The sequence below is a fragment of the Nyctereutes procyonoides genome, unplaced genomic scaffold (assembly GCF_905146905.1).
Source record: "Nyctereutes procyonoides isolate TBG_1078 unplaced genomic scaffold, NYPRO_anot_genome, whole genome shotgun sequence".
Taxonomy (NCBI): domain Eukaryota; kingdom Metazoa; phylum Chordata; class Mammalia; order Carnivora; family Canidae; genus Nyctereutes; species Nyctereutes procyonoides.
In genome coordinates this window covers 49498206-49519569 of record NW_026575125.1, presented here as the reverse complement: position 1 = coordinate 49519569, position 21364 = coordinate 49498206, and the positions used below count along the sequence as shown (strand labels likewise).

Sequence of the window (21364 nt, the reverse complement as noted above, 5' to 3'; positions counted from 1 at the left end):
AAATTAGGCAACTTAGATTATAATGGAAATATTTCCAGACACATAAACTACTGAAACTAACTCAGAAATCAAAAATCTAGACTACAAAAAAGAAGTAAAAATATACTCTGAAAACCACAAAACATTGTTGAAAGAAATTGAAACCTAAATGAATAGGAAAGACATGCTATATTCATCAGTAATAAGACTTAATACTGTTAAAGATCGTAATACCCTCCAAACTGACCTACAGGTTCAGTGCAATCCCTATCAAAATCCTAGCTGGCTTCTTTGCAGAAATTAACAACTCGATCCCAACATACATATAGAAACTCAAAAGACCCCAGTAGCGAAAACAATTTTGAAAAAGAACAAAATTGGAAGACTAACACATCCTTTTTTTAAAGATTTTATTTATTTATTCTTAGAGATGCAGAGAGAGAGAGAGAGAGGCAGAGACACAGGCAGAGGGAGAAGCAGGCTCCATGCAGAGAGCCTGACGTGGGACTTGATCCAGGGTCTCCAGATCATGCCCTGGGCTGCAGGCGGCACTAAACCGCTGCATCACCGGGGCTGCCCCTAACACATCCTTCTTATAAAACTTACTACAAAGCTATAATAATTAAAACAGTGTGGTTTTGCCATAGAATAGAGAGAGACATCAGTGGACTAGAAATAATCTTATTTATGGCCATTTGATTTTTAACAAGGGTGACAAGATAATTCAACGGGGAAAATGTTTTCAACAAATGGCCCTGAGACAACTGAATATTCAAATGCAAAAAAACGAAGGGGGACCCCTATCTCACACCATACACAAAAATTAACTAAAAATGGATATATCTGAGGGCAGGCTAAGATAGCAGAAGAGTAGGAGTCCTCAACTCACCTGGTCCCACCAACTTACCTAGATAACTTTCAAAACATCCCGAACACCTATGAATTCAACCTGAGATTTAGAGTGAGAACAGGGGGATCCCTGGATGGCTCAGTGGTTTAGTGCCTGCCTTCAGCCTGGGGTGTGATCCTGGAGGCCCGGGATCGAGTCCCACATCAGGCTCCCTGCATGGATCCTGCTTCTCTCTCTGCCTGTATCTCTGCCTCTCTCTCTCTGTGCCTCTCATGAATAAATAAATAAAATCTTTTAAAAAAATAAAAAAATAAAGAGAACAGTCAGAACACCACAGAGAGAAAAGTTTTTACTTCTAACAAGATAGGAAGGCTGAAAAAAAAATAAAAAAAAGAATAAAGTGGGGGAGGGGCACACGAGGAGCCCCTGGGCTAAAGCTGAGCTGAAAAAGCCTCCAGGACAGGAAATCCCAGCCCTGGAGAAGCGGGAACTTTAAAAATCCACACCAGATTTTTCACGGATGGAAAAGTGCTTAGCAGGGAAATTGGGCAGCATCACAGGAGGGGCAGTGAAGCCTCCAGATTCCTGGAGTCACTATTAGAAGAGGTGATCCTGGGGGGAAGCCCACCGCAAACCGTGAACCGGTCTTGGTAAAGGGCTGCAGTGCCGCAGCCTTCAGGGTATCTGGGAGAAGCCAGTAGGTTAAGCGGGCTGGCTCCAGACAGAGGTGGCTATGCCCTGTTCTCTTTGGGAGTCGTACCCCCCAGGAGTGCGGTTTGAGCAGCACAGGGCCCTGGATCCCAGGGCACCTAAGGGGACAAAGCCAGCGATCCTGCATTCCCTCTGGGACACTTAGAAGCAAGGAGGGCACAGGAGAGCAAGAACTTTCCTGCCGATGGGCACTACCAAGCTGTGCAGATCAGTGCACCTGTAATGGCCCCCAGGAGCATCTAGGCCAGTGTGGACTGGGAGACTGCGGTTAGTTACTCATGGGGAGCTGACTCCAGAACTGGAAGTCTGGCTGCCACCATTGCTGTCTTTCCTCCTTGTTTCACCTTGTACCTGGGAGAGGTGTAACCGCCAGGGAACAAAGGCCTCACAGGATAAACAGCTCACACTGAGCCTGGCACCCAGCAGGGGATGGGCATCTCCACCCAGGCACACACACCTGAGATCCAACAGCAGACCCCTCCCCCAGAAGACAGGTGGAAGAACAAGGGAAGAGCAAGTTCTTGACCAAGCAGCACTGGAAAGCTCCACAACCAAGGGAAAATCGAGGGAATATAGTATATAGAACTAGAGGGTCCCCCTTTTATTTTATTTTCCTTTTTCCATTACAACTCATTTTTATATCAGACTAAAAATTTCTAATATTTTTTCTCTTTTCCCACCTTAACTACAATATTTTACCAGCTCTTCAATTTTAAGTTTCTTCCTTTTTAACTTTCATATTTCTACAATTAGGTGTCTTAGATATATTTTTCACTTCTGGATTCCCTTCAATATATTAAATTTAATTTTGGGACATATACAAGATACGGGCTTTTGTTTTGTGTTTTTTTGTTTTCATTGCCTCGTTTTGTTCTACAATGGCAGAAGTCAATGCTTTCTAAAACATGACGAGCATACACCCAGAACCAAGTGGAATACCATGCTGGCTCATTCTGTGAGATTATATTCTCTTTATATTCCCATTCTTCCCCCCTCTTTCATCTGGTTTATGTTTTGGTGATAAATTTTGGGGCTTTCTACAAGTATTGCTGGTTTATATAAGTTTGGGTTTGAGCATCTTCTAACATACAGAACTTAATACACTCAGAACCAAGAGGATCACACTCTAGGACCCCTCAGGTAGACTACATTCTCCCTCCACTACCACTTCTTCACCAGCAATATGTCCCAGTTCCTCCCCCGTTTTTTTCTCTTTGTCCTCTTTACTTCTGTTTTTTTTCTTCTTTTTTTCTTTTTCTTTGGGATTTTTGGCCTTTTATTTTTTACTACTTTGTTTTAAAATTGTTTTTCACTTTGGTGGTCCTTTTTATTATGTTCTGATCCTCTTTTTCATTTTCTGGTCTCTGACCTTGTCAGGATCATCTAGGGTGGAATTTATGTAGTTTGCGGTTGATATTCTTGACTTAGCCCACTCATACAGCCACTCGGCACTGGACAAAATGACTAGAAGGAAGAACTCACCACAAAAGAAAGAATCAGAAACAGTACTCTCTGCCACAGAGTTACAGAATATGGATTTCAAAACGCTGAAAGCCTATTCAGAAAGCCTATTCAGAAGCACAATTATAAAGCTACTGGTGGCTCTGGAAAAAAGCATAAAGGACTCTAGAGACTTCATTACTACAGAATTGAGATCTAATCAGGCTAAAATAAAAAAAAACAATTAAATGAGATGCAATCCAAACTGGAGGTCCTAATGGCTAGGGCTAATGAGGTGGAAGAAAGAGTGAGCGACATAGAAGACAAGTTGATGGCAAGGAAGGAAGCTGAGGGAAAAAGAGAAAAACAAGGGACCATGAGGAAAGGTTAAAGGAAATAAATGACAGCCTCAGAAGGAAAAATCTACATATAATAGGGGTTCCAGAAGATATGGAAAGGGAGAGAGGACTAGAAAGTATATTTGAACAAATCATAGCTGAGAACTTCCCTAATTTGGGGAGGGAAACAGGCATTCAGATCCAGGAGATAGAGAGGTTCCACCCCCAAAATGAATAAAAACCATTCAACAACTTGACATTTAATAGTGAAACTTGCAAATTCCAAAGATAAAGAGAAAATCCTTAAAGCAGCAAGAGACAAGAGATTCTTAACTTATATGGGAAGAAATATCAGATTAACAGCAGACCTCTTCATAGAGACCTGGCAGGCCAGAAAGGACCGGCAGGATATTTTCAGGGTACTAAATGAGAAGAACATGCAGCCAAGAATGCTTTATCCAGTAAGGCTCTCATTCAGAATAGAAGGAGAGATAAAGAGCTTCCAAGATAGGCAGAAACTGAAAGAATATGTGACCACCAAACCAGCTCTGTAAGAAATATTAAGGGGGACTCTGTAAAAGAAAGAGAAAGTCCAAGGAAACAATCCACAAAAACAGGGACTGAATAGGTATCATGATGACACTAAATTCATATCGTTCAATAGTTACTCTGAACATGAATGGGATAAATGATCCCATCAAAAGACGCAGGGTTTCAGACTCAATAAAAAAGTAAGACCCATCTACTCGCTGTCTACAACAGACTCATTTTAGACCTAAAGACACCTCCTGCCTGAAAAATGAAAGGTTGGAGAACCATTTTCCATTCAAATGGTCCTCAAAAGAAAGCTGGAGAAGCAATCCTCATATCAGATAAATTAAGTATATACCAGATTGTAGTAAGAGATGAAGAGGGACATATATCATACTTAAAGGGTCTATCCAACAAGAAGACCCAACAATCATGAATATTTATGCCCCTAATGTGGGAGCTGCCAAGTATATCAATCAATTAATAACCAAAATAAAGACATACTTAGATAATAATACACTAATAGTAGGAGACTTCAACACGGCACTTTCTGCAAATGACTGATCTTCTAAGCACAACATCACCAAAGAAACAAGGGCCATAAATGATACACTGGACCAGATGGATTTCACAGATATTTACAGAACTTTGCATCCAAACGCAACTGAATACACATTCTTCTCAAGTGCACATGGAACTTTCTCCAGAATAGACCACCCACTGGGTCACAAATCAGGTCTCAACCGATACCAATCCCCTGTATATTTTCAGACCATAATGCTTTGAAACTAGAATGCAACCACAAGAAGAAATTTGGAAGAAACTCAAACACATGAAGATTAAAGAGCATACTCCTAAAAGATGAATGGGTTAACCAGGAAATTAGAGAAGAATTAAAAAGATTCCTGGAAAATACTGAAAATGAAGATACAACTGTTCAAAATCTTTGGGATACAGCAAAAGTGGTCCTGAGGGGGAAATACATCGCAATACAAGCCTCCCTCAAAAAATTGGAAAAAACCCATATAGACAAGCTAACCTCGCACCTAAAGGAATTGGAGAAAGAACAGAAAGTAAAACCTACACCAGTCAGAAGAGAGTTAATATAGATTCGAGCAGAACTCAATGAAATACAGACCAGAAGAACTGTAAAACAGATCGACAAAACCAGGGGTTGGTTCATTAAAAGGATTAATAAGATAGACAAACCATTAGCCAGCCTTATTAAAAACAAAAAGGACTCAAATTAATAAAATCCCGAACGAAAGAGGAGAGATCACAACCAATATCAAGGAAATACAAACGATTTTAAAAACGTATTATGAGCAGCTATATGTAAACAAAGTAGGCAATCTACAAGAAATGGATGCATTTCTGGAAAGCTACAAAATACCAAAACTGGAACAGGATTAAATAGAAAACCTGAACAGGCCAATAATCAGCGAGGAAATTGAAGCAGTCATCAAAAACCTCCCAAGACACAAAGTCCAGGGCCAGATGGCTTCTGAGGGGAATTCTATCAAACGTTTAAAGAAGAAAAAATACCTATTCTATGAAAGCTGTTCCGAAAGATAGAAAGGGATGGAGTACTTCCAAACTGGTTTTATGAGGCCAGTATCACCTTGATTCCAAAACCAGACAAAGACCCCACCAAAAAGGAGAATTATAGACCAATGTCCCTGATGAACACAGATGCAAAAATTCTCAATAAGATACTAGCTAAGAGGATCCAACAACACATTAAGAAGATTAATCACCATGACCAAGTGGGATTTATCCCTGGGATGCAAGGTTGGTTCAACACTCGTAAAACAATCAACGTGATAGATCACATCAACAACAGAAAAAAAAAAGAACCACATGATCCTCTCAATAGACACAGAGAAAGCATTTGCCAAAATACAGCATCCATTCCTGATCAAAACTCTTAGAAGTGTAGGGATAGAAGAAACATTCCTCAGCATCTTAAAAGGTACCTATGAAAAGCCCACAGCAAATATCATTCTCAATGGGGAAACACTGGGAGCCTTTCCCCTAAGATCAGGAACAAGACAGGGATGTCCACTCTCACCATTGTTATTCAACATAGTACTAGAAGTCTTAGCGTCAGCAATCAGGCAATAAAAGGAAATAAAAGGCATTCAAATTGGCAAAGAAGTCAAACTGTTCCTCTTTGCAGATGACATGATACTGTACAGAGAAAACCCAAAAGACTCCACCCCAAGATTGCTAGAACTCATACAGCAATTTGGCAGTGTGGTGGGATACAAAAATCAATGCCCAGAAATCAATGGCATTTCTATACACTAACAATGACACTGAAGAGAGAGAAATTAAGGAGTCAATCCCATTTACAATTGCACCCAAAAGCATAAGATACCTAGGAATAAGCCTAACCAAAGAGGTTAAGGATCTATACCATAAAAACTACAGAACACTTCTGAAAGAAATTGAGGAAGACACAAAGAGATGGAAACTATTCCATGCTCATGGATTGGAAGAATTAATATTGTGAAAATGTCAATGTTACCCAGGGCAATTTACACGTTCGATGGAATCCCTATCAAAATACCATGGACTTTCTTCACAGAGTTGGAACAAATAATCTTAAGATTTGTGTGGAATCAGAAAAGACCCCAAATAGCCAGGGGAGTATTGAAAAAGAAAACCAAAGCCAGGGGCATCACAATGCCGGATTTCAAGCTGTACCTCAAGACAAAGCTGTAATCATCAAGACAGTGTGGTACTGGCACAAAAACAAACACATAGATCAATGGACCAGAATAGAGAACCCAGAAATGGGCCCTCAACTCTATGGTCAACTAATTTTCGACAAAGTACGAAAGATTATCCACTGGAAAAAGGACAGTCTCTTCAAAAAACGGTGCTGAGAAAACTGGATAGCTACGTGCAGAAGAATGCAACAAGACCATTCTGTTACACCATACACAAAGATAAACTCAAAATGGAGGAAAGATTTAAATGTGAGACAAGATTCCATCAAAATCCTAGAGGAGAACACAGGTAACACCCGTTTTGAACTTGGACACAGCAGCTTCTTGCAAGATACATCTATGAAGGCAAGGGAAACAAAAGCAAAAATGAAGTATTGGGACTTAATCAAGATTAAAAACTTCTGCACAGCAAAAGAAAAAGTCAGCAAAACTAAAAGACAACCTACAGAATGGGAGAAGATATCTGCAAATGACATATCAGATAAAGGGCTAGTATCCACAATCTATAAAGAACTTATGAGACTCAACAGCAAAGAAACAAACAACCCAATCATGAAATGGGCAAAATACATGAACTGAAAGTTCACAGAGTAAGACATAGACATGGCCAACAAGCACACAAGAAAATGCTCTGCATCACTTGCCATCAGGGAAATACAAATCAAAACCACAATGAGATACCACCTCACTCCAGTGAGAATGGTGAAAATTAACAAGACAGGAAACAACAAATGTTGGAGAGGATGTGGAGAAAGGGGAACCCTCTTGCACTGTTGGTAGGAATGTGAACTGGTACAGCTACTCTGGAAAAGTGTGGAGGTTCCTCAAAGAGTTAAAAATAGAGCTACCCTATGACCCAGCAATTGCACTACTGGGTACTTACCCCAAAGATACAGATGCAGTGAAACACTGGGACATCTTCATTCCAATGTTTATAAGAGCAATGTCCACAACAGCCACACTGTGGAAGGAGCCTCGTTGGCCTTCAACAGATGAATGGATCAAGAAGATGTGATATGTGTATATATATATATATGTATATATATATATATATATACACACATATATACACAATGGAATATTACTCAGCCATTAGAAAGGATGAATACCCACCATTTGCTTCAATGTGGATGGAACTGGAAGGTATTCTGCTGAGTGAAACAAGTCAATCAGAGAAGGACAATCATTATATGGTTTCACTCATACAGGGAATATAAGAAATAGTGAAAGGGATTATAGCGGAAAGTAGGGAAAATGAGTGGGAAAAATTAGAGAGGGTGAGAAAACATGAGAGACTCCTATCTCTGGGAAACTAACAATGGGTAGTCGAAGGTGACGTGGGCGGTGGGATGGGGTGACTGGGTGACAGACATTAAGGGGCGCACTTGACGGGATGAGCACTCAGTGTTGTACTATATATATATATATATATATATATATATATATATATATATATGTATATATTATATATTATATATATATTTAAGAAATGTATAGACCTGAACGTAACAATTAAAAATATAAAACTGTTAGAAGAAACATAGGGGTTAATCTTAATGATCTTTGATTAGGCAATAGTCTTAAACACTGACATTAAAAGCATAAGCAACAACAACAAAATAAATAAAATGAGCATCACTAAAATTAAAAATGTTTGTGCTTCATAGGACACTGGTAAGAAAGGGAAAAGACAACCCACATAATGAAAGAATAAATTGCAAATTATTATCTGAGAAGAGTCTACTACCTAGAATATAAAACAACTATTAGAACTGAAGACAACAAAGAACCCTATTAAAAATGGTCAAAAAATCTGAACAGACATTTTCCAAAGAATATATATAAATGGCAAATAAGTACATATCATTTGTTATTAGTCAGATATCATCAGTTTTGGAAAAATGCAAATAAAAACTACAATAAGATAGCACTTCATACACACTAGCATGGCCATAATCCAAAGGACATAATAGTAAGTGGTGCCAAGGAGGTGGAGAAAGTAGAATCCCTGTCCAGTGCTGGTGGGAATGTAAAATGGTATAGCTTCTTTGGGAAAATACTCTGGTAGTTCCTCAAAAGATTAAGCACACAGTTCTCATAAAACCTAGCAATTCCACTCCTAGCTATATACTCAAGGGAAAATAAAACAGAAATCTATACAAAACTTGTACATGAATGTTCATCACAGCATTATTTGTAACAGCTGAAAATTGGAAAAACTCAATATCCATCAATGTATGAATGGATAAACAAAATATGGTATATTCATACAATGGAATATCATTCAGGCATCAATGGAAATGGAGTACTGATCCAAACCACAACATGAAGAACATATTAAGCATTATTGAAAAATTACAAAGGGAGCCAGTCAGAAAAGACTATGACATATGATAATATTTATATGAAATATCCAGAATAGGGAAATCAATAAAGACACAAAACATATTAGTGTTTGCCTAGGGCTGCTGGTTGGGATAGGGAGTGATGGCTAATAGGTAAGGGATATCTTTTTAGAGTGATGGAAATGTTTTAAAATTATATTGTATTTAAAAAATGTTTCTAGCAGCCATGTCCACAATAGCCAAACTGTGGAAGGAGCCTCGGTGCCCATCGAAAGATGAATGGATAAAGAAGATGTGGTTTATGTATACAATGGAATATTACTCAGCCATTAGAAACAACAAATACCCACCATTTGTTTCAACGTGGATGGAACTGGAGGGTATTATGCTGAGTGAAGTAAGTCAATCGGAGAAGGACAAACAGTGTATGTTCTCTCTCATTTGGGGAATATGAATAATAGTGAAGGGGAATATAAGGGAAGGGAGAAGAAATGTGTGGGAGATATCAGAAAGGGACACAGAACATAAAGACTTCTAACTCTGGGAAATGAACTAGGGGTGGTGGAAGGGGAGGAGGGCGGGGGGTGGGGGTGAATGGGTGACGGGCACGGAGGGGGACACTTGACGGGATGAGCACTGGGTGTTATTCTGTATGTTGGTAAATTGAACACCAATAAAAATTAATTTATAAAAAAAAAAGAGAGATATACCAAATCAAAAAAAAAAAAACAAAAACAAAAATAAAAAATTATATTGTATTGATAGCTTCACAAACCTAAATATTCTAAAAACCATTAAACTCTATTTTACTGGGTGAATCATAAGGTATGTTAATTATACCTCAATAAGTCTGTTAAAAAATCATCTACAATAGAGGTCAAGATACTTTTGCATAAAAGGACAAGCAGTAAATGTTTTAGGCTTTGCCAGCCACACAAACTATCTTTCACATATTTTTCTTTATTTTCATTTACAACCTTTTACAAATGTAAAAACCATTCTTAGCACTCAGGTTGTAGAAACACAGGGTATCAGTCTGATTGGTCCAGTCAACAGTAGTTTGTGCAACCCATTTCAGGAAAGAGATGTAGTTCCTCAATAAATTATAATGGCTGTATATTTTTTTCTAAGATTTGTTCATTTATTAGAGAAAGAGAGTGCATGCAAGGGGGGACAGGGGGAGATAATCCTCAAGTAGACTCCCTGCTGAGTGTGCAGCTCTATCCCACAACTCTGAGATCATGACCTCAGCTGAAATCAAGAGTTAGACACTTAATTGGCTGGCTGGGATAGAAACTGGAGGGCACTATGCCACTCCTGGAAAGAAGACAGGGGTAAGACAGCATGGAAATAGAGATCTGAAGAATGCCTGGGGCACATAGCGGGAGATTATTCCTTTGGGCCTCTCTGGGAAGAAAAGACCTGACTGTGCCATTTCCTTCCCCAGCCCCTCAGCATAAACACAGAATGACTTGAGGGAAGCAGCTCAGTATGGACACCGGCTGCCTAACTTGTTTATGCAAAACCCTACCACCCTCTGCTGTGGTGGGACTGCCCTTCTTAGTCAAGCTTGCTTCAGTCCCAGCATGGCAAGTCCCTCTCCCAGAAGACCAACAGAAGTTCCTGCTCACACCATATCTCCCATCCAGAGGGTTCTGCAGGGCCTCTGTTCTGGTGCAGTTGGTGTCAGGTGTCATTTCACAAGAAAACTGGAGCACACCTAGTTAAAACTTGCTACATATAGGCCAGGGACCAAACGCTGCCCACAGCAGGCAAGGAAAACCTCTGCAGATGACTAGCCTGAAAGGCAGAGCAGCCAAAACACAATATCAGAGTGCACAAAGCACACACCAGAGACAGTCTGTGAAGCACCATGCCCTGTGCATGACATGACCTCTTATTCATAAGGACATTACTTTCAGGAGCAGGAGACATACTTGGCTTTTCTAACACAGAGAAGAAAGCAGAGATTTAGACAATATTCTGACATGGAGGAATTTATCCAAATGAACAAACAAGATAAAGCCACAGCCATAGATCTAAGTGAAATAGATGTAAGTAACATGTCTGATAAAGAATGATTTTATTTATTCATTTATTTTACAGAGAGGGAGAAAGAGAAACAGTGGGGTAGGTGAGGTAGAGGGAAAAATAAAATCTCAAGCAGACTCCTTTCTAAGCCCAGAGCCTGACACGAAACTCAGTCTCATGATCCCAAGATCATGACCTGAGCTGAAATCAAGAGTCAATTGCTTAACTGACTGAGCCACCTAGATGACCCTTACAGAGAATTTATTTATAAAATATTTTATTTATTTATGAGAGAGAGAGAGAGAGAGGCAGAGACACAGGTAGAGGGAGAACCAGGCTCCATGCAGGGAGCCTGACATGGGACTCAATCCTGGGTCTCCAGGATTAGGCCCTGGGCTGAAGGTGGCACTAAACCGCTGAGCCACCCGGGCTGCCCTCTTACAGATAATTTAAAGCAACAATCATAAGGACACTCACTGGGCTTGAGAGAAGAATAAAAGACAACAGTGAGATCCTTACCACAATGATAAAAGAGTTAAAAAAGAATCAAAGATAAAGAGTAAAATAAACAAGACTGAAAACAGGCTTGATGCAATGAACAAAAACTTGGAAGAAGCAGAGGAATGAATTAGTGACCTAGCAAGATAAAATAATAGAAAATAATGATGCTGAACAAAAGAGACGAAGAATTATGTAACATGAGAATAGACTTAGGGAACTCAGTGACTCCATGAAATCTAATAACATTCATATTATAGGAGTCCCAGAAAAAGAGAAAAGTGGGCAGATAATTTATTTCAAGAAACAACAGCAGAAAACTTCGCTAATCCGAGGAAGGAAACAAACATCGAGATCTAGGAGGCACAGAGAACTCCTATCAAAATCAACAAAAGCAGACCAACACCAAGGTTGTTGTAATTAAATTGGAAAAAAATGGTGATAAAGAAAAAATCTTAAAAGCAGGAAGACAAAAGAAGCCCTTAATTTACAAGGCAAAACCCATAAGGCTAGCTGGAGATTTTTTCAACAGAAATTTGGCAAGTCAGAAAAGAGTGGCATGATGTATTCAATATGCTGAATGGGAAAAATCTGCAACTAAGAATACTGTATCCAGAAAGGCTATCATTCAGAATAGGAAAGGTAAAGAGTTTCCCAGACAAACAAAAACTAAAAGAGTTTGTGACCACTAAATCAGCCCTGCAAGGGCAGCCCCGGTGGCTCAGCAGTTTGGCGCCGCCTTCAGCCTGGGGCGTGATCCTGGAGACCCCAGATAGAGTCCCACATCAGGCACCCTGCATGGAGCCTGCTTCTCCCTCTGCCTGTGTCTCTGCCTCTCTCTCCTTCTGTGTCTCTCATGAATAATTAATTAAATAAATAAATAAATAAATAATCTTAAAAAAAATAAATCAGCCCTGCAAGAAATATTAAAGAGGACTCTTTCCATGCAAAGGAGAAACTAAAAGTGACAAAGACAAGAAAGGGTTAGAGAAAATCTCCAGGAACAATGATAAAACAAGTAATAAAATAGCACTAAATACTTATTATCTCTCAAGAATTACTTTGTAAATGGACTAAATGCTCCAATCAAAAACACAGGGTATCAGAATGGATTAAAAAATAAGACATGCCATTTATATGCTGTCAATAAGAGACTCATTTTAGACCTAAAGATACTTGCAGATTGAAAGTAAGAGGGTGAAGAAACATTTATCATGCAAATGGATGTCAAGAGAAAACCAGAGTAGTAATACTTATATTGTACAAACTGGACTTTTTTGTTCTTGTATTGTTTTTATCCTGCTTTGGTATCAAGGTAATACTGGCCTCACAGAATAATTTTGAATGTGTCCCTCTATTTTATTTTAAGACTTTGATAACAACTGTCATTAATTATTTTTTTAAGGTCTGGTAGAATTTGCCAATGAAATCATGTAGTCTGGTGCTTTTCTATGTTGGGAGATTTTTGATTCCCAATTCAATGTTTACTCTTGTTATTAGTCTAAGAAGATTTCCTATGTCTTGGATTAAAGATTCATGATTCAATCTTGGTAACTTGTGTGTTTTTAGGAATTATCTGATTTTATTTTTCAAAGTCATCTGATTTGTATATACTTATTTACAGTAATCTGTTATCACACTATGTATTTCTGTGGTTATACGTTGTATCATTTTCTCTTCCCTTTCCCAGTTTGGTTTTTGAGCTTCTCTCTTTTCTTAGTTAATGTAGTTAAAATATTGCGAATTTGTTTTTTTTTTTTTAAAAACCTGGGCACTATTTTCAATGTTATGTTATTGTTTATCCTAGTCTCTATTTATTTCTGATTTTTCTTTGTTATTTCCTTCCTGTACTAAACTTCTGCTAAATTTCTTCTTCATCTAGTTCCTTGTGGTGTAATATTGTTTATTCAAACATTTTCTTAATACAAATATTTACAGCATAAATTTCTCTCTAAAATCCACTTTTAAAATAAAAAATAAAATAAAATCCACTTTTGCTACATTCCATAGGTTTTGGAATACTGTGTTTTTTTAGTATTTGTTTTGAGACATATTTTATTTTTTAATATATTTCAGTTAAATTCAATTTCCAACATATAGTATAATACTCAGTGTTCATCTCATCATGTGCCCTCCTTAATGTCTGTTACCCAGTTGTCCCATCCCCCCACCCAAGACATATTTTGGTTTGCTATTTGATTTCTTATTTGTTGCCTTGCTTGTGCAGTAGTGTGTTAATATTTACATTTTTAAAAAGTGAGGAAAAAAATGAAACAACAAAACATATACAAGATTTGTGGGACAATATCATATAGTCTACTATATGTGTAATTTGAATCCTAGGAGGAAAAGAGAGATATCTGGGACAGAAAAAATGTTTGAAGAGACAGTCAAGAATTTTTCAAAGTTAATCAAACACATCAAACCATAGATGCAAAATACTCAAGAGAATGACAAGGGTTTTTTAAAAAAATTTTAACCTAGATACACTATATTCAAACTGCTACAAAACAAAGATAAAAATAAAATCTTATAGACAGTCAATGGGGAAAAAAGATATCTGTATATAGAACAAAAACAAGGCTAACAGACTCCTCAGCAATTGTGCAAGCCCAACAACAGTGGAGTGACATCTTTAAAGTGCTAAAATTAAAAAGAACTGATGGCTCTAAATTCTATACACAGAAAAACTATGTTTGAAAAATAAAGGAGAAATGCTTTTTCAGAAGAAGATTGGGGAAATTCAATAGATCTACACTACAAAAAATGTCAAAGTTCTTGAAGCAGAAGGAATGGGATATCAGACGGTAGTCTAGATCACAAAGAAATGAAGATTCAAGGAAGCCCTTAAAATGTACATAAATATAAAGAGCATTTTACTTCTATTTAATAGCTCTTAAAAGAAATTGATGGCCTAATCAAAAATAAGAATAATATACTGAGAGTTTATAACATATGTAAAAGTAAAATGTGTAATAACAATAGTACAAAAGATGGGAGGGAAAATTGAAAGCATATTAGTGTAAGATTCTTATACAACATGTGTTAGTTATAGTATGCTTTAATATGTTTCACTTTTGGTTGAACTTAAGTACATATTTCATTTTCACCTGAAATAAATAAGCTTGTTTATACATGTAAGGGGTTGAAAAAAATAGAGAAATACCATATCATCCAGTAATTCTACCACTGGGTATTTACCAAAGAAAACAAAAACACTAATTCAAAAAGATATATGCATCCTTATGTTTATTGTTGTATTATTTTATAATAGCCAAGATACAGAAGCAACCCAGTGTCCACTGGTAAATAAATGGATAAGAAGATGTGGTGTATACACACACACACACACACACACAAATGGTATATTACAACTGTTATATATATTTTAAAGCATTCCTCAATTCTGCCTAACTCATACTCAGGAGAGTAGAGACAATGTTGATAAGACTATACATTCTATCTACTTATTTGGAAATACTCTAATTTATGGGCATTTAGAGAACAAGGAGCTTAAATAGAACAGGATTCAACAAGTCTTCTTTAGGCAGAACACCATGGTCTAATTTGCAGGGGCCAGAATTAGATGGTGAAAGGCAAAAGTGAATCTTCAATTATCTAAATAGATATTCTTTCAAAAGCAAAGAAGATTATAGAAGGGTTACTGGGTTAGAGTTCTTAGAAACCATTAACATTTGCAAGAGGAAGAACACACGCAAAAAAGAACAGCTGTTGGAAACAAACAAAACAGTTAAGGACTGTACTTGTGAAATTTCCCTCACATCAATTTGATTTCTATTCATTAAGATACAAAATTTAATAAAGTCAGAACTATCAATTTTTAAGGGAAAAACTTTTTTTAAAGAAAGGTTTATTTATTTATTTGAGAGAGAGAGAGAGAATGTGCAAGTGGGGGGAGGAGTGGAGGGACAGGGAGACTGGGAGGGAATCTCAAGCAGACTCCCCACTGAGCACGGAGTCTGATGCATGGCTTGATCTCAAAACCCTGAGATCATGACCTAAGCCAAAAGCAAGAGTGGGATGCTCAACCTACTGAGTCACCCAGGTGCCCCTAATGGAAAAACTTTTAAAAGGTTAAAAGCACTATACAAAAACTAGATGTTATTACTTTTTTTTATTACCCTTTTTAAGTAAAGCAAAGGACTCTATTGAGAATAATATTACATTTACCCATACTTTTAAGAAGCAAAATGATTCTTTTTGGTTTTGTTCTGGGACACATAGATTCTTTTCTCATATTCTTTTAAAATGGAAAGATTTCTAAAAAGAGGTCCCTTTACTCCTCAAGGTTAAGGATTTTGTCTTCTTTATCTCCAGTACCTGGCAGAGTACTTGATACTCAAATGTTTTTTGAGTTGAAGTCAACAAGGGAACAGAAAGGAAGGGAAATATGTTGGCAGAGATCTGGTGACAGTTTGTTCCAGATCTGAAGAATCATATGAAAGAAGCAATTAACAGAAGGAAGGAAATAAACAGCAAGATGGATTTTATACCATTTGGAAAGAAAAGCTGGCAAGTATGGGAGATTGGGAAGTTTTCTTTGTCTAGGTAAGAAAGAAAAAGCAGAGATATCCAGATTTTAAAATCATACCAAAAATGCTAGTGGTACAACTTAGAGACAATTTTCTTTATTTGGAAGAAAGGCAGTAAAAAACTTACTCTGGTCTATGAGAGACTGAGATGTTGATGTTGGCTTTTTCTAAAAGGGTAAGGTTTACAAAGCTAAGAGTGGAATTCAGGCAAAGGTAGGAATTTTGTCTTCTTGTTAAAACTGAGTTACTGATAAAATATTTAAGGGTCAAAGAAAGCAAATGTAATGAGAGTGAAGAAAAACAATCCAATGATCAAATGGCTATCGAAGCTGTGGAGGTAGATGAATTCTTTGTTAGAGAATGTGTGAAAGGAAACAAAAATAGAGAAAACTGTTTCTTGTGGGCCACATATGATTGTATGGAGATGATGAAGAATATCTAAAAACAGATTTGCAAAGAGTAGTCCATGGGAAGAGGCATTTTAAAAGAAGAGATATTCAGTCTTTTTAAAAGAAGAGGTTTAGCCAAATGTGACCCTTCCTTAGGAAGGAATGAACCATTACAAACCTTTGAAATCAAGATGCTGCTGGAAAAGATGAAAGGATTCTTTAAAGAAAATCAGAAAGAACTGCATCAGGGAAGGCAAACACACCAAATAGCACACTAAACTCTTTCTTGTATATTCTATGAAGGTGCACATTACCTGTTCAAAAGCAGTTGAAGCTTTTCTCCCTTGCTCTAGATCAACTGCAGCTGCCATAAGTAAACATGTTTTCTGTGCAATCAGAATTACTTGATCAGAAGGACAAAACTGGGACAGCTGATAAGAAATAACCAGAACATCAATGAATACTGTGAGAATTCTGCCAGGTGAACAGAAACAATCAGAATGAAAATCAGCAACATCCTGTCTGAATGGAAAAATTCAGCTGGAAAAACACATCTCACCTTAAAAACAATATAGACTATAACCCTGATTTATGGTTTTAATTTTATATTACTTTCCATTGTTTTTAAGACCTTTCTAGAGATAAAAAGCTTCATTTCTTCACAATTTTCCTATCTTCCCAGTGATAGGTACTGTCATTTAGCCCTGTATTTCTGTCTAGTGATTTACTTCTTGCTTTATGTTGTAATTTGTAAGTGATTTTTTCCCCTGGCAAATACATTTCCTCTTTGTATTGAAGAGAGCTGAAATTAGCACATATATTGTCCTGGTTGAAAGAGACAATGTCAAATCTTGACAGGCATTAGGCATAACCACATCATTAAACCTTGTCCTCTAACTTTAGAAAAAACGCCCAGCTTTTACTACAATAAACCTCTAGGTTACTTGGGATTCTTACATAGAACCCTATTAGTGCTCTCACAAATGTTCAAACTAAAATTAATTTATTTCACCTAATTTAAATGGCAAGTATACCTAAACTTTCAAAGACTATTTCTCAATCTCCCAAAACGTTTAGTGATCATAATCATTACTGTCATTGAATTAACAGCATTTCAAAACACTCAATCTCTCTAGGTCTAAGGTTACTAGTATATAAAATGAGGGAGTTATGCCAGATTATTTCTGTAGTTCTTTCCAGTTCTAAAACTCTTAACATTTAATCGATCTCAACGTATCACATGGTGTACTCCTGAATGTGTAAGAGAGATATTCTTAGTCTCTCTCTTCTTTTATTCTCTCATCAATATTGTTTCCTTTCTGGCATTTAATCTCTAACTTGAAGGCTAATGACTATTTTAAAATGCTTATAATTGCCAATTAAGCTTAGAAAATCTTACACACAGAACTTGCTCTAGGAGAAATTATAAGTTAGGCCCAAAATTCTTAGCATTCTTTTCACATCCTCATGTCCCCAAATACCTATTCTATACTTCTATATATCTATAAACCTTCCTAATGTTTTATTAGTTGATAACTTAAGAGTATTCCTCTCCCAAAATGAGAGTTGTATTTTGATATAGGACTCTGGGGGACTGAATTCCTTTAAAAAAATCTCTTATTGTAGAACTTTAGGCTTCCTGATGGTTGTTTGTGATACTGTGGTATGGGGAGAACTGCCTCATATTTGCACATTATATCCTATAGAGATCAAATACTCCTTAGGTGATTCCGGCTTACACATGTATTCTAAAAGTTCCTAGATTAAAAGCTAATACCACTTTATATTTAGCCCTTGACCATAGCCACAGTGGTCATATTTTTGTTGTGGTCTATTTATGAGATACTTACTAAAAGAGACCTACCTTATAAGAAAGGATGAAAAATTCTCTCATTGTCACCAGGTCTTTGCCACATTGCACAGCCGAGTTCCAAGCTGAAAGTTAATATTAAATAATATAATTATAAAAATCTGTCTAATCTGTACCATTATAATCTTCACTGCCTGCATGTTTAATATTAATATACTAATGAGGAGTTTCTTGGGTTGAAAAAGCTAACTTTAGATATTTAGAGAATTTTATTCCAGGTAAATTTAGAGACTTTTATCACTTCCAATCTTCGAATCTTTTTTTTAAAAGATTTATTTATTTATTTATTCATGAGAGAGAGAGAGAGGCAGGGACAGAGGCAGAGGGAGAAGCAGGCTCCATGCCGGGAGCCCGATGCAGGACTCGATCCCGGGACTCCAGGATCGCGCCCTGGGCCAAAGGCAGGCACCAAACCGCTGAGCCACCCAGGGATCCCCCCAATCTTCAAATCTTGCCAATAACTAATGGAAGTAGTGCTGCACTTTTTATAAAAACTGAGGACATACCATACGTTCTTAGTTGGTATAGTATAGATCCATCTAAAAAATAAGGGCTACCAAGGAGCTTACCACTAGAATTCATAAAAGTATGTTAAAATTCAGCAAAGAGGTGGGGATCTAACTAAGATGGTAGCTTGCCTACTCCTTTGTTTTTTTTTTTTAATTTTTATTTATTTATGATAGTCACACACACAGAGAGAGAGAGAGAGGCAGAGACACAGGCAGAGGGAGAAGCAGGCTCCATGCACCAGGAGCCCGATGTGGGATTCGATCCTGGGTCTCCAGGATCGCGCCGTGGGCCAAAGGCAGGCACCAAACCGCTGCGCCACCCAGGGATCCCTTGCCTACTCCTTTGAACACAGCTAAATAACTATCAGATGATTCCAAATACCCAAGAAATTGACCCGAGGACTGACAGAACAAACTGCACAACCAGAGGGAAAAAAGAGTCTACGCTGAGGAAGGTAGGAAGTGTGGAAATGTGGTTTTGGGGAGAAACAGGCAGTGGATACTGTGGAGGGGAGGGAGCCCTGGTGGTTGAGAAAAGTGAGAGACAGTGGTGTGCACAGAGATACACACAAGGAGAACATGTCCCCAAAGCCAATGGCTGGGAAAATGAGAGGGGCTGATTTTTGTGAGTCTTTGCCACCACCAAGGCTGAAAGACTGGAGTTTTAGAGGTCCATGGGCATGGCTGGGATAGAGCTATGAGGGCGCTACCCTATTCCTGGAGAGAAGGCAGGCAAGCATCCCTGGAGGCGGACAGGGCAATCTGAAGATTCCCTTTGGCACCTGGGGAGAGACTGTTGCTTTTCTTGGAGCATATCTGTGAAAGGTGTCAGTCTAAAAGTTGCTTCTCCAGGGACAAGAGTGAGCCAGCAGGCACCATTTCCCTCCCCTGCCCCTCAGCACAGGCACAGAGATACCTGCTGAGGGTGGCTACCCAGGACACTGGCTGTTTAGCCTGCTCTGCTCCAAATCACACATTCTTGTACTCTGGAGCAGCTGCCATTCTGGGTCAAACCTGCATCAGCCCCAGCATAGGGAGATCCTCCTCCAGAAGACAAAAGCAGATCCCTGCCACACCAGGTCGCTAAAGTTTGAAGTTTTAATAGTAAGCAGACTTGGCTAGGATAGAGCCCTAAGTGCACTGCACTGCTTCAGGCAGGCAAGGAACCTGGAGGCTGACAGAGTGAAAAAAGCAATCAGAAAAATGCCTAGGATGTAGGGAAATTATTCACTCTTCTGGGAGTGATTCCCTCAAAACAGCCAGCAGGGAGACCCCACTCCAGGGGAAAAGGAGCTGGCTGGTGCCATTTCCTTCCCCTGCCTCTCCGCATATTCAGTAAACAGAAGAGCATCAACACTGGCTTCCTAACCTGCTAACAAGCCTGTCCCCCATTGGACTCTGCTGGTACTGCCCTACTCTGGCAAGTGTGCCTCAGTCCCAGTGCAGCAGGCCCCTTCCCCAGAAGGCCAGCAGAAACCTCAGCACGAACCTCGTCTACCAGTCAAAAAGATTCATAAGGCTTCTTCAGTTCTAGTGGAAGTAGCATCAGGTCCCATTTAATAAGCAGACCAGAGCTTGCCTAGTTAAAACTCCCCACACTCTAGCTAAGGTCCAAACACTGCCCCCTGCAGGCAAGAAATGTCTCTGCAGACAACTGACCTAAGGAATAAAGCAGCCAAAACACACCAGCAGAGTGCATGCAGACACTCCCTGAAGTGCCCAGGCCCTGAACACTATCTGACCTCTTCTTCATACAGCCATTTCTCTCAGGAGCAGGAAACATAACAGGCATACAGAGAAGAAGGCAGAAACAGACAAAATGCCAAAATAGAGGAATTCATCTCAAAGGAAACAGTAAGAAAAGGTCATGGCCAGAGATGTAATTGAGACAGATATAAGCAATATGCCTGATGGAGAATTTAGAGAAACAATCATTAAAGATACACGCTGGGCTTGAGAAGATCATGGATGACTTCAGGGACCCTTATCCTAGAGATAAAAGAGTTAAAAAGCAGTTAGAAATGAAAAGTGCAGTAACTGAGATTCAGATCCAAGTGGATATAACGACCACAAGGATAGAAGACATGAAGAAACAAATAAGTGATACAGAAACTAGAATAATAGCGAATAATGAAACTGCATAAAAGAGAAAAATAAAAGTTATGGGCCACAAGAACAGACTTAGGGAATTCAGTGACTCCATCAAATATAATACCACTCATATCATAGGAGTCCCAGAAGAAGAAGAAAGGAAAAAGGGGGCAGAAGATTTATTTGAGGAAATAATAATTGAGAACCTCCCTAATATGGGGAAAGAAACAGATATACAAATCTAGGAGACACAGAGAACTCTAGTTAATATCAATAAAAGCAGACAAACACTAAGACATATTGTAATTAAATTGGGGAAAAAATGGTGATTAAAAAAATCCTAAAAGTAGCAAGACAAAGGAAGTCCTTAACTCATAAGGGAAGACTCATAAGGTTAGTTGCGGATCTCTCCACAGAAACTTGGCAAGCCAGAAGAGAATGGCATGATATTCAATATGCTGAATGGGAAAAATCTGCAGCCAAGAAAACTGTAT

General features: G+C 38.3%; 1 protein-coding gene across 1 annotated transcript in view; it reads right to left on the bottom strand.

Annotated features, from left to right (window-relative positions):
• Positions 1-21364, bottom strand: part of TEX11 (testis expressed 11) — a 360742-nt gene that overhangs the window by 78390 nt on the left and 260988 nt on the right. The window contains exons 22-23 of the mRNA XM_055338036.1: positions 18265-18335; positions 16715-16831 (exon numbers count right to left, since the gene is read on the bottom strand). Coding sequence (XP_055194011.1) covers positions 16715-16831; positions 18265-18335 — 188 coding nt within the window. The remainder of the gene's footprint in view (positions 1-16714; positions 16832-18264; positions 18336-21364) is intronic.